General features: G+C 41.3%; 1 protein-coding gene across 5 annotated transcripts in view; it reads left to right on the forward strand.

Annotated features, from left to right (window-relative positions):
- Window positions 1-14,889, forward strand: part of Poc1b (POC1 centriolar protein B) — a 105,208-nt gene that overhangs the window by 46,307 nt on the left and 44,012 nt on the right. For all 5 annotated transcript variants that reach the window (XM_076554681.1, XM_076554680.1, XM_076554682.1 and 2 more), the window contains 3 exons: window positions 3,995-4,102; window positions 4,231-4,346; window positions 12,986-13,119. In XM_076554681.1, coding sequence (XP_076410796.1) covers window positions 3,995-4,102; window positions 4,231-4,346; window positions 12,986-13,119 — 358 coding nt within the window. The remainder of the gene's footprint in view (window positions 1-3,994; window positions 4,103-4,230; window positions 4,347-12,985; window positions 13,120-14,889) is intronic.

Here is a 14,889-nt window from a genome sequence, read left to right on the forward strand (position 1 = left end):
GGAACAGTCTCTGGGCCCATTGTTAATATTGTTCTTCTCTGAAACTCACACTCTACATTGGCATCAGTACCTACTGTCTTCTAAGCTCCTACTAGGATGGCCCATTAAGCTCTGCTTACCAATTCAAACATATTTCTAGTCCGAAGTTCCGGAATCTTTTAGTATTCCTCCCAAAAACAATATGGTAAAGTTGTGAACAATGACACCCCACTCCTGGAATCAAATTCTCTATTACTTACTTTTCTGTTGCTGTGATAAAAACACTGTGACCAAGGCCACTTACAGAAGGAAGAGTTTGTTTGGACTTACAGGGTGTGAAGAGTGCATGATGTCTGGGAGGTCATGGTAGCAGGCAATAGGTACAGCAAGCCGAGAGCTCACATGTTGAACAAGCCAAAACAGAGAGATCCAGTGGGAAAGGACATGAATCTTTAAAGCCACTCTCAAAACCTACTTCCACTGGTATACTTCCTCCAACAAGGCCACACCTACTAAACACCCCTAACCAGCATAACCAGCTGGGGGGGGGGGGGGAAGGGACACACAATCTCGTGATCAAATACATGAGGCTGTGTATTTGATTTTTGAAATTTGAAAGACAGAAATTCTCATTCAGACCACCACACTCCTTTCCGTGCCCCAGTTTACCCCATCTGCATGTGGAGACAAGCAATAGTACCTATTTTGTAGGATTGTTCTGAGTATTAAATTAGTTTCTGTAGGTGAAGTGTTGAAAACCATTCTATGATATGTGGGCTCAATAAATATGGATAAAACAGTGTGGTGGTGGTCTGATCAGTAATGCCATCAAGATATAGCCCAGTGGAAGAGTGCCTGCTTACCATACACAAGGCTCAGATTTTGATGCCCAGCACCACAATTAAAACCATAACAACAGCAACAATAATAATTGTAATAGGATGATTTGTGTTACATCATTCCAGTTGAATAAATCTTTTAGCATTACTTCCTCAAAATGTCTGGAATAACTTCATTTCTTTTCTATTTTCACATTAAGTAATTTTTCTAAAAGAAGGTTGATTAAGAAATGATTGCTGGTTGTTTGTAATAGCCAAAACCTGGAAACAACCTAGATGCCCTTCAACTGAAGAATGGATAAATAAATTATGGCACATATACACAATGGAATACTACTCAGCAGAGAAAAACAATGACATCATGAGGTTTGCAGGCAAATGGATGGATCTAGAAAAAATCATCCTGAGTGAGGTAACCCAGACTCAGAAAGACAAATATGGTATGTACTCACTCATAGGAGGATGCTAGATGTGGAACAAGGATGACTGGACTGCTACTCACATCACCAGTGAGGCTACCTGGAAAACAGGTACCCCAAGAAAGACACAGAGAAATGGATGAGATCTACATGAACAGCCTGAACATGAGTGGGAGCAATGAAGGGTGAGGGTCATGGGAAAGAGAACGGGAGATCCCACCTGGATCAAGAACTGAGAGGGAGAACAAGGAATAGGAGACCATGGTAAATGAAGACCACATGAGAAAAGGAAGAAATAAAGAGCTAAAGAGGCCCACAGAAATCCACAAAGATACCCCCACAAAAGACTGCTGGCAATGGTTGAGAGACAGCTGGGACTGACCTACTCTGGTGATGGGATGGCCCAACACCCTAATAGTTGTGCCATAAACCCCATCCAAGGACTGAGGAATCTGGATACAGACATCCACGGCTAGGCCCCGGGTGGAGCGCTGGGAGTCTAATTAGTGAGGAAGAGGAGGGTTTATATGAGCGAGAATTGTTGAAACCAAGGTTGGATAAAGCACAGGGACAAATAACCAAATGAATGGAAACACATGAACTATGAACCAATGGCTGAGGGGCCCCCAACTGGATCAGGCCCTCTGAATAGGTGAGACAGTCAATTGGCTTGATCTGTTTGGGAGGCATCTAGGCAGTGGTACCAGGTCCTGGGCTCGTTGCATGAGTTGGCTGTTTGAAACCTGGGATTTATGCAGAGACGCTTGGCTCAATCTGGGAGGAGGGGACTGGACCTGCCTGGAGTGAGTCTATCAGGTCGATCCCAGTCCTCGGGGGAGACCTTGATCTGGAGGAGGTGAGAATGGGGGATGGGCTGGGGGGAAGGGGAGGGGGGCAGGAAGGGAGAGAACAAGGGAATCTGTGGCTATTATGTAGAACTGAACAGTATTGTAAAATAAAAAAAATAAAATAAAATAAATGATTGCTGGGTATGATGGCATACACCATTAATCCCAGCATTCTGGACACAGAGATAAGTAGATCTCTGTGAGTTCAAGGCCAGCCTGATCTACATAGAGTTCCAGGGCAGCCAGGATACAGTGAGATCTTGTCTCACAGGAGGAGGAGAAAAGGGCAATTTGAATTGATTCCTGCACAGTTTATATTTACTATAAAAAATTTAGTTCCATGAAGGTAATGAGTCAGGTTTTTTTTTTTTCACATCCATGTCAGATAACATTTTCTATTTGAAATGTTTCTATAATATTGTTCCCCATATTTGCGTATTTCTCGTGTATTCTGGAGAAAAGGATTAGTAAAATATTACTTGTCATTTTAAAGTCATAGGAAACTACTAAGAAGGGAAGATTTTCTTTCTTGAAAGATTATTTTCATACATTTCAAGAGCTTGCTTCACATAGAGCTTAATAATATTTCTGTATGTTTTTCTTTTTTACATGGTGAATTCAGAAGTGTGGGATTCAAAGTTTCAGTTGTGAAGAATTGTTTCTAGCTCTCTGTTAAGAATAAGTTAGGGGGCTGGAGAGATGGCTCAGTGGTTAAGAGCACTGGCTTCTCTTCCAGAGGACCCAGGTTCAATTCCCAGCACCCACAAGGCAGCTCACACCTGTCTGTAATTCCAGTTCCAGCGCTTCTGAAATCCTCACACAGACATACATGTAGACAAAACAGCAATGAACACTAAATAAAAATAAATTACGTATAAATTTTATATATATGTAAGAGAGAGTGTGTTAGGAGTGCAGAGAAAACAACATAAAACCTTTAATTATATTCCACACCTAAACTGAAAATTCAACAGAAATCTGGACTTTGGGCTGGAGTTGACTACACATAAATGTGCTCATAATCACTGATCTGTGGGCTAATTTTGTCCTTCCTGAGCTTTGCAGCTGCTAAAAATACAGCTAGTCAAGAAGCTGCTTGTAGTTCCCTATCTAAACTTCCCTTCATTTTCTGTTTGGTTTCCGATCATTCTGACTTTAAAAGGCAATTGTTGTTACAAATAAGGAATAAATATGGAAAATAGTGTAGGAGCAGTAGACAGGGTATCTGTAATCTCTCTCTCTCTCTCTCTCTCTCTCTCTCTCTCTCTCTCTCTCTCTCTCTCTCTCTCCTCCCTCCCTCCCTCCCTCCCTCCCCCTCTCTCTCTCTTTCTCTCTCTGGCACTCAGGTGTAAGCTGGTGCAGGACAGGGCTGCTTTCTGCGTAACTTGTCAGGAAGCCACTGGCCTTAGGAATTAGGTTGACGTCATTTCACTTTTATTCTCAACCCCAAAAGCTTCACTACCAGCTTGGTGGGATGAGCAGAAAAAAAAAATCTCTTGAATCATATAGATAATGGTAGAAAATAAAAAATTGAAAACTAAAAACAAATAGGAAATAAAGGGCTTTTAAAAACACAAGGTATTTGGTGTGAAAGGAGTGGGGAGTTGAATTGCAAACCTCCAGGAGAGCCACAAAACTGAATTAATTATTTAATAGAAACAGAAACAGAAAAAAAGGAACATGGTTCCTCTATGTGACATGTTTGGTATTTCAAGGGTCTCCAGTGTTTGTCATGGTGATACGTTGTTGCAAAGATATCTGTTGCAAAATATAACTTTGCTGTGTGGTCAGTGTAGTGTGGTGATGTGGCCTCTGCTGTCTGTCTGTTTAGCCTGACTTGTGTGTGGCATGGAGGTGTGTGGTGGTAATTAGCCAGAACTGCTCATGTGTAAAACCCTCTGCTTTCTAGATTCTCGCCCGATGGAAGATTAATCGTGTCGTGTAGTGAGGATAAAACTATCAAAATTTGGGATACTTCAAGTAAGCAGTGTGTGAATAACTTCTCAGATTCCGTCGGGTAAGTTCATTCTCTGTACATGTATTTGGATCTGCTTGCTAAGGAGATCGTGTGTTATAAGTGACTCAGACTTTAAAATGAAGGTAAAGAAACGGAAATGTCAAGTCCTTCATATTCTTTCTTCCTAGATTTGCAAATTTTGTGGACTTTAACCCTAATGGTACATGCATAGCCTCAGCAGGTTCTGATCACACTGTGAAAATCTGGGATATCAGAGTGAATAAATTACTCCAGCACTATCAAGGTAACAGTTCCCCCAACCAGAGAGAAGTGTCACTGTCAAATGGCCGGGAAAAGGAAAGGCTGGGAAAGGCTTGTGGCTGGGTGTAGATCTCTTCCTGGGGTCAGAGGCTGGTCTTAGCTGGCTAGAGAACACAGCAGTTGTTCCCACCAACAGAAGAAATGAAAAGAGAAAGAAAGATACAAAAGATGTTCATTTTACATTTTAATGAAAAGCAGAGATGTAAATGTATTCTGTGTGGCCATGTTAGGGAGCGAAAGAGATAAAGGACCCATTGACCCGCAAGTCAGTCTTGGGGAGCTTAGGAAGAACTGAGGCAGGATGCAAGGAGGTATTCGTATTGAAACAGTCCTGGCCAGGGCTTCCTTGTCTGAGTCTGTAAAGGAGGCAGAGAAAGTCCCTTTAATTCCTCTGCTGAGGGGATGAATCTGCTTCCTATACTCATTTCGTTTCTGCCACCATGGTGAGGCTCGCCTTCGTGGATAATTATCCTCCTCTGGGAGATTAGTTTGTTCTGAGAGGTCTTGTTTTTCCAGGGGTCCAAAGTGACTACACGTTTAGGACATGTATGTGTTTATGTGTGTATTCTTAGCCATAGTTAAGGAGACAGACAGACACAAAATGAGGGCAAAAATCCCAGGCTGTCCGTTTCTTGTGGCCCAAATAAAGAGCCGTCATTTTAGCAAAAGCACCTTCTAAGCACCCATTTCAGTTTTTCCCTGCGTTTAAATATTACTCAATAATAAATGAGTGCTTGAGAAGAGAACAGGCGGTAATGACTGGGCATCCATGTGAAATGAGCCAGATGTTTAAGTCTAAAAGTGGAAATCCCAATACCAAATAGGATACTAGCATCCAAAGCTCACCCCCCCAAAAAAAATCCAATGAAATAAAATCTATAGGGAGTCATCTTCCTGGCTAATTGCTCTGAGTATGGACTACTGAGAATGGACTCTGGAGGAAGGAGGTGTCTGTCAACCATACTGAAGAACCATTTCTCTATAACCCCTTGGCTGCAGTTACATTTGGAAGGGCTCACATAAGTAACTGTTTTAGTTGTTCACTTTGAGAGAGGGTCTTCCTATATAGACTAGGCTGGCCCCAATCATGACCCTCCTAAGTGATGGGACTGTAGGTATGTACCACCATGCCTCGCATGATTTTATTTTGACTTTGAAGACATCCCCCATTCGCTATGAACAGTTTTCTCTGAAGGCATGGCTGATTCATCATCTAGTGATTATCATAACTGTCCTTAGTCACTAGGCTGAGAGCTGTCCCCATTGATCTGATCTGGTTCTGTGTCAGGTAGGGGAGGGGAGATGAACTATGACAAGGAGCCAATGTCAAGAAGGCTCCCTAAATGCCATCCTTCCCCTTTGTAGCCAAATTCAAGTAAATAAGAAGCATAGAAGGCCCTTAAGTTGGAATTCATTCTTAATTTAATTCTATCTGTCCTATGGGTGATAACCAGGCATCTTGATAATCCTTAAGTCATTTTGTTAGAAGATGTGTTTATATAGAGTATTAGCAGACAACAGAAAAAAAAATGTTCTAAGGAAAATAGAAATCACTACCAACAAGAGCAGATATTTAAAGACATGGGATTGAAAATAAATACGTATTAGGGTCATTTTTCCGGCGTTTGATTCTAAGTGCTTTGGACAAGGATCAAAACTGTGGGAACCAAAAGTCTTAGAACACTCATATTTAGAATTCTGCAGGAAGTTGAAAAATTGAGACTGGAGCCATAGGTCAGTGGTTAAGAGCACTTGCTGATCTTGTAGAAGACCTGGGTTCAGTTCCCAACACCTACATGGCAGCTCACAGCTGTCCACAACTCCAGTTGCAGGGGATCTGGTATCCTCTTCTGGCCTCTGTGGGTACCAGGCACACATACACACAGTGCACATATGTACATGCAAGCTTAACATTTTACACATAACATTTTAAAGTAAATAAATGTTTTTATAAAAAAGGAAGTCGAAAAATTGACAAAATGGCCCTGGTAATTTCATTGCATTCAGTATTATAATTGATAGCATTATGACCATCAAGCTGTCCTAATTCTCTTCTTAGAAATACATTTAAATTTGCATCCATTGAAAGGATGGTATAATTTATCAATAACAGGATACTTTTATATATAAGTTCTGTTCAATTTTGTCTTTTTTATAATTTTTTTTATTTTTGAGATTATAATAAAATTAAATTATTCCCCCTTCCCTTTCCTGCCACCAAACCCAAACTTTCATGACATCTCCACCCCTCCCCCACTTTCTTTCAAATCGTCACCTCTTTTTCTTTAATTGTTGCAATGTGTGTATGTGTGTGTGTTCCTATAATCATAAATACAACCTGCTCAGTCTGTATAATGTTACTTGTATTCATACAACACAATTCTTCCTCCTCCTAAGGCTCAGGGATCGTTGCAGAAAGACTTGTAAGAGCCAGAGGAACAGGGAGTTTGCCATGAGATTGTGTCTCCTAAATACGTGAGAAGCTGCACCCGTGAAGCCCTACCAATATGGCAGCCTAAACATGAGCTGAACAAGGAGGACCCCAGTAGACATGCTGACATGGAAAGACAGAAAGCTAAGAGGCCTCCAACCTAGACAAGGATGTAGCAGGATTCTTAAAAGTTCTTATTAATAAAATCAGACCTGAGTCCGGTTATTGGGGTGAATACTGGAAGGTCAGAAGGACAGAACAAGCCACAGCTATCTCACCTCGCCGGATCCTCAGCTGGTCTTGTTTCCTCCGACTGGAAGCTTCTGTGTCCTCATCCCAATGGCTCTCAGCTGAACTGCTGCTGGAAAGCCTGAAGCTTAACCAGCCACATGCTTAACCAGCCAAAATCTTCTAGTTTCTGGTCCTCACGCCTTATATATCTTTTTGCTTTCTACCACCACTCCCTGAGATTAAAGGCTGGCTTTCTGGGATTAAAGGCATGTGTCACCATGCTTGGCTATTTCCAATGTGGCCTTGAACTCACAGAGATCCAGAGGGATTTCTATCTCTGGAATGCTAGGATTAAAGGCGTGTGCTATTACTGCCTAACTAGTGACTTGTCTGTTCTCTGACCCCAGATAAGTTTATTAAGGTACACAGTATTTTGGGGAACACAAAATACCACCACACAAGGAACTTCAGGCAACTAAGGAATGTGAGAGTAAAGAAATAGTCTTCCCCAGGGAAGAGCACACCAATTGATTATTTGATACTGTGTGGCCCTGAAAAATATATACATCGGAGTCATTTTGTTTTCAAAGAGTAAACAAAGGTTTTCTAAATAAAGTAGATGGACTTGTTTGGAGATATCCTCTGTAGGTAGAGTTTTTCTGTGTCCCAGCAGTGGCTCCCAAATAACCACAAGAGACTTAATATTAATTATAAATGCTCGGCCAGTAGCTCAGGCTTATTTTTAGCTAACTCTAATAACTTAAATTAACCCATTTCCATTCATCTGTGTGCTGCCCCATGGCTTGTTTACCTCATGTATGTGCTTCCCATCTTCCTTGCTCTGCATCTCGTGGCATCTCCCCAGACTCTGTCCTTCTCAGCATGCTCTTAGTCTAGCTTTCCTACCCAGTATCTTCCTGTCCAGCTATAGGCCAGTCAGCTCTTTAGTTACCAATGGGAGTAATCGTATTGACAGGGTGCAAAGATTGTTCCACAGCGGTCCCCCTTAGGTCCCCATTGTCTGTGCTTTTAAAGACTAGGGAAGCACGCTTGGAGGATATAAGGGGAGGTATTCTAGTTAACTCTGCTTAGAAATGATAGTCAAGATACAAGTGGGAACTTGTGAATACAAGCCTGGGAAAGGATTAGTACCACTAACAATTCTAGGGGAGATGGCGTAGTGGGTAAAGGATTTGCTGTGCAAGCCTTGAAGGCCCAAGTTAGGTTCCCCAGGTCTCATAGAAGCCCAGTGGAGCAACACAAACATAACCCCAGTTCTGTGTGGGCAGAGATGGGAATCCCAGGGTCTCGCTGACCATCCTGTCTAGCCAAAATGATGAGCCACAGATTTAGAGGCAAACTGTCTCTCAAAAAATGATGTGGAGATAAAGGAAGGCTGGCCATCTGACGTCAACCTCTGGCCTGGCCCACTCACCCAGAGAACACACACATACACATGGTTCTAGTTTGGACGAAGGCAACTTAGTAAAGCGTTCTCTTAAGATTTCCATTCTAGAAGCTTATCCATTGGAGGAACATAAATACATTCAACCTACCAAGGAGTCCATAACCACTAGCATCAGAGCTACACATTTCATCAGTATAAGTTTATCTCCTACTTCTGAAGCAATTTGGAATTCCTGACTTAGTAAGATAATAGATCTATAGGCAAAAAATAAAATTGTAAATTACTCACAAATTTAGGGCCCAGTGCTAGTGTCATTGACAGACTTCTCTTCTGATGTACATGTGCATCTCATAATCAAAAATCAAAATGCTTACTCGCCCAAGCCAAACAGATTATTGCTTAAAGGAACACATATTGGTCACTTTGAATGTATTAGCATGGTTTTTAAGTCTACATTTTCACATACTATGTAGATGAAATTCTGACATATACTCTGTGTCCAGACATAGACATATATGGTAGTAAATGTAATAGAATTTCTTTTACATATTAGTTATTTCTAAAGCGGTCACTTTGAAGGCTTTAACTCAGCAGATACTTGAGCAGACCTTGACTTTGTTAAGACTGGGTCAGAAACCCTTACCATCAACAGAGAGGCACCCTTGTTCTTAATGTTGATTCTTCTTTGTAAGGGTTACTAAGAGCAGAACAGTAGCTTTTTGAAGTCTTACTGCCTTAGATGTAAAGAATTAGGTTCAAACCTTACAACGGTGCATTAACTTTTGGCCTTAGAAAATCATCTAGACAAATTTATATTTTGAAACACCTTTTCCAAAAGCTTTTTGATGCTAGGCAATTGTTTTTTTCTTTTTGTTTGTTTGTTTTTTTCTTTTTTAAAAAACTTTTATTGATCTTTGTGGGTTTCACATCATGCATTCTGATCCCTCACATCCACCCTTTGCCCTTGCAACTTTCTCCCCCCAAATCCAAACCAAATTTAAAAGATAAACCAAAAGCCAAACAATACAAAGCAGAAACAAACAAACAAAAACCACAAAAAATAAATAGAGAAGAATCTTGTCGTGGAAGCTGCAGTGTGGCCCATTAAGTCACAGTTTACCCATTGAGTCACAGTTTACCCATCAGTCCATTCATCTTTACTTGCAAGTATTCATAGGCAATTGGTTTTTTTTTTTTTTCTAGGACTTCAGAATTAAACTGAGGGCCTTGTAATTTTACTACATCTCCAGTCCAAAAATTATTTCTTGATAAAATAAAATACCTTATGCCTTTTCATAGGTTTTTCATCTATATGGCTTAAATTCTTTTATATATTTTTTATATATTATTTTTTAATATCTCTCCTAGATATAAAATTCCATGTATTAATTAAAATTTAACTCTAAATAATCTTTCAGCAAAGAAGCAAAACTTGAAGAAAGGAATCTTTTTTTTTTTCTTTTGGTTTTTTTGAGACAAGATTTCTCTGTGTTGTTTTGGTGCCTGTCCTGGAACTCACTCTGTAGACCAGGTTGGCCTCGAACTCACAGAGATCCTCCTGGCTCTGCCTCCCGAGTGCTGGGATTAAAGGAGTGTGCCACTACTGCCCAGCAAAGAAAGCAGTCTTAATCTATTTCTCTATAACTGGCAATGTATAAAAACACAGTTGTTAATAGTTTGTATTTGTTCATACAAATGAGAGATGGATTCAAATTGGGTTTATGAGAGAATGAAGCAAATTAAGATTACCTGCTTACAAAACTAAATGAAAAATGTATCCTTCAAGCCTTATCTAAGCAGGCATCAACAGCTTGGTTTTAAAATGACCTTTCCCCCTCTTCCTTCAATTCCACCATCTACATTGAATTCTTAAATGCTTGCATGTCAGGCCTTGCTAAAAAAGATCTTGAAAAGCTATTTTTCCCCTTTCAAAATAACAAAACAAAATGGCGGCAGCAAAGTAGAGAAATGGGGGTGGGTGGGTGGGTAGGGTAGCAGACAGACCAGGCAGAAACTGCTATAAATATGTAGTCTAAAAATCATCACAAAACACTCTTTTCTATACATTTCAAAGTATAGGAATGGCAGTTTGCCTGGGTGGCCTTTTTTTTTTGTCCCCGTTTTCTTAGTCTTTTGACTAGAGGCTCATCTTGGAAGCCAAAGCAAGTACCAATCCTCAACAAAGTGTTGTGCCAGTAAGATGTAATGTTTAATAGTGATTCCTTCTTCGAGTGTCACCCTGGGCATGTCTCAGGAAGCCCCAACACGAAGAAGTTCAGTGTGGGCACCTCTTGGCTGAACTGTTGGGGTCGGTCCTTCCAAGCCAAGAATGCACTTTGTGGTTCCCTGTGAGACCTCAGCACAGCACGTGGCCTGACACCTCAAGACTCTAGTCCCCCAGAGCAGGCCAGAGGGAGCATTTGTCTCTTCTACTCAATTCATTTCCAACTAGACTGTTGCTGTAGCCAAGTAGCTTTAATAGTTAATTAAGTTATTTAATAGTTTAGTAATATGGCACACAAAAACAGTTTACGTGATTCACAGTGCAATCTTAGATAAGCCACCAGAAGCTACAAAGGACAAGTGAGAATACTCCCTAAGGGTTCCAAGATAGCACAAACTTCATATCCCATGGTGATATAAACTGCACTAAGATTTCCAAAACACTGCAATCTCTTGGTATACCTTATATCCACTCTCTGCTAGTTACCAACACAGAATTATGGAACTCAGCCATCCCTGTCATACCGGAAAATCCCCAAATGGTTTAAAGACTCCATAGTGGCTCAGAAGATAAGGGACCACAAAAATTCAAACTAGTTCAGAAGGAACCCAGGCAGCTCCGAACTGACAGGGGAAAGAGAGGGCCGGGGCTCAGGTGCACTGATTGGGAGAGCTTCAAGGGCCTGAAGAGGCCAGCCACTCCTCTCTCCACCTCGCCAAATCCAAGCAGAAAGCAGCTGAAGTCAGCTGGGCGGTGGTGGCGCACACCTTTAACCCCAGCACTTGGGAGGCAGAGGCAGGCAGATCTCTGTGAGTTCGAGGCCAGCCTGGTCTCCAAAGCGAGTTCCAGGAAAGGTGCAAAGCTATACAGAGAAACCCTGTCTCGAAAAACCAAAAAAAAAAAGAAAGAAAGAAAAAGAAAGAAAGAAAGAAAGAAAGAAAGAAAGAAAGAAAGAAAGAAAGAAAGAAAGAAAGAAAGAAAGAAAGAAAGAAAGAAAGAGAAAGAAAAAGGAAGAAAGAAAGCAGCTGAACTCAGCCAAAGTGGAGAGATCAGAAAAGTTCCCGGGCTAAAAGTGATTCAGCAGCTGTGGGGACCACCAGTCTCCCCCCTCCATCCAGGCTTCATGGGCCTGCGGGGATGATGTGAAAAAGGTGTCTTTGATCCTGGTTCAGTTTGACAAAGTTGTACCCAGAGATTTTAGGGCAGAAACGTTGGCCCTGGCAACTCCTAAAAGCTCACCTTGGCCACACATCCCCAGTCTGCCAATTAAAGAAAGAGAGGAAGAATACTGAAAAGCACAGTGAGATATAGTCAATGTGGCCGCATTGGGAAGAGGAGTAGATAAAGGGGTCTGGTGTCAATGTCCCCCACCCCATCCATCTCTTTAAAGGGACTTTAAAACTGACGTAGGAACCATAAAAACAAAGTTACTATGGTAGTTTCGCTCTGGTTGCCTGCTCAGTGGGAAAATCAGTTGTTGATATAATCCCAAATGAATGGGAATAGCTAACTTGGAGGAAATGGCTTCCTTCTGTGTGGGTGTACTAAAGCTGAAAGAGAATGGAATGGTTTTCTAGGTTTATATTAACTTTATATTAAATCTACATTGGTGTGCATGAAGATAATCTCTACCACTTACTCCATGATTTCTCTGTGGCAGATAAACAAGTCAAGCCTTACACAGTTCCCAATAGGCATCATTACTTCTTTTTGTTTTAAGGGTAAGAAAATTGATGGAGTAAACTTAAGGCTGTGGGACATCGTGTATAGAAACCATACTTTTTTCATCACTGTATTGTACTGCCTCCTATTGGAAGGACGGTGTCCAGAAGGGAATTCTCCTTCACATACACCTCCACACTCACCGCTGCGTACTCCCAAGTACCAGTTGCTCTTTAAATTTGATGTGAGGCTGAATTACAGAGCTTATACGAACTGATAATAATCAGCTATTAATTGTTTTGGTAATATAGCCAAAGACTTTATAGCTGTGTGCCCAATAATATTCTCTTGGTGACACACTCTCATTTCCGATGTGATTCTGTCTCTAGCTGGAAGCTTCATGCCACATGATGTTAGAACGTTTAAATACTTTGGGGAACTCTGGCTTTGCTGTGACAGAGAGGCTGCCTCGGCTGATCTTGTCTTCACAGCAATGCTGATAACAAAGCAAAGGAAATGCTTCAAACTTAAGAATCCTTCTCTGACAACAATTAACAGGGTCATAAAGAAGGCCAGTTATATCAAATTACAGTTATGATGTTAAAGACATCATAAATGAACCATCGTTTCCTGAATTTTTTTGTGTTTTTTCCCCCTACAAATTAGTTCACAGCTGCGGTGTGAACTGTCTGTCATTCCATCCTTTGGGTAACAGCCTGGTCACTGCCTCTTCTGATGGAACACTTAAGATTCTGGATCTCCTAGAGGGAAGACTCATATACACACTTCAAGGACATACGGTACCAACACTAAGATTTCTGTTTCAAAATAAGATACTTCTTAAAGTTTGGTCCCATTTATTATATGCCTTTATTATTCTTTTAGTAGTAATGTACATTTGCTGTTACTCCTAGAATTTGATTTTTTACTTTTAAATTTTGGGGGTTTTATTATTTGTTTTTTGAGACAAGGTTTCTCTATGTAGCCCTGGCTATCCTGGAACTCTCTCTGTAGACCAGGCTGGGCTTGAATTCATAAAGATCCACCTGCCTCTGCCACCCGAGTGCTGGGATTAAAGGCGTGCACCACCGCCGCCACCACCCAGCACACTTCTAAGTTTTTAATCTCTAGAAACAGCTCTTAAAAATATTATTTATTTCAACTCTTCAAAAACAGTGGCTTTAGCCATCTATTGTTCTGTCCGTGTGTAGCACAGGCTATACTGCTTCGATGGAGTATAATATGTATATATTTCCCTCACGAGGATGCTGGCTCACTACCTCTGATACCCAGCCTCTTGCTCCTCTCCCCATCCCTCCTTCCCTAATCTGATTGGTGAGTTTAGGGAAATTCACCAATCGGAGCCTAACACCTGCTCCCCAGCCCTTGCCCTTGCCCGGGAGCTGGCCTATGCCTGGGAGCCCGCCTTTACTGTTTTCTTCTGATAATTCTTGTGCCAAGACTTGTCCTCACCCGGTGTGGCCTGTCATTGGGCCATCACACCTGGCTCCTTCTAGAATACCCACTTGCCTCCCAGTAAGCAATATTCCCCTTTTAACAAACTTACTGGAGAGAACTTTCTATTGGCTCTGGTGTTCCTTAGTCTTTTGTCTTATTTCTCAGTTGGTTTAGGTAAACATTGATATTGTTTAAGTCTGTAAACTATTCTCTTATGGGTAAATATTCAAAACTTTTTAGAACTAATTCTTTGTTTTCTGCCTTTGCACTGGGTATTTTCTTTTAGGTGAATATAAGCTGTTCCTAGCTCAAAACAGAATGGCTTTGTGGTCTAGAAGAGAAAGGTTCTTTCTGCCCCATCTGTCCCGCCCGACTTCCTTCTCTGCTCATTTCCTCTACAACAGGGTTAGGGCAAAGAGAACCAGCTCAGTCACATGCAGACATGGGCGTGTTGCACAAATCGTAATTGGTCTTATTAATAAAAACCTGGAGCTAGATATCAGGGTAAATGCTGAAAGATCAGAGAAGGAGAGCAGCCAGCCACTAGAGTTCTTACTTCTACCGAATCCTCACACTGAATGCCTCTGAGTCCTCAGCCAAAAAAGCGCCAAACTCCTCTCTCCTCCTGCCTTATATTCCTTTCTGTGCCCAGCCCTATCACTTCCTGTCTCAACCTTCCTAGTGCTAGGATTAAAGATGTGTGACCTCCAAATACTGGGATTAAAGGTGTGTGCCACCACTACCTGGCTCAGTTTCTCTTTTAGGCTGGATTAATCTCATGTAGTCTGGGGTGGCTTTGAACTCACAGAGATCCACATGGATCTCTGCCTCCTAGAGATTAGAATTAAAGGTATGTGCCACCACTGCCTGGCCTCTATGTTTAATTTAGTGGCTGGCTCGGTCCTCTGATCTCAGGCAAATTTTATTTGTTAGAGTACTTGCAAAATATCACCACATGTGTGTTTAGGGAAAATAAATACAATCAATAACAATGGCTAAGGGTTGACCCATCTGTAAAGTAATACATAATCAGGAAAACAATAGCACAGCATTTAGGAGAAAAACGCTGCACACAGATGACATGTCCATCTAGAAGTAAAGGTGTGTGTGAA

This window comes from Peromyscus maniculatus, chromosome 18 (genome assembly GCF_049852395.1).
Source record: "Peromyscus maniculatus bairdii isolate BWxNUB_F1_BW_parent chromosome 18, HU_Pman_BW_mat_3.1, whole genome shotgun sequence".
Lineage (NCBI taxonomy): Eukaryota > Metazoa > Chordata > Mammalia > Rodentia > Cricetidae > Peromyscus > Peromyscus maniculatus.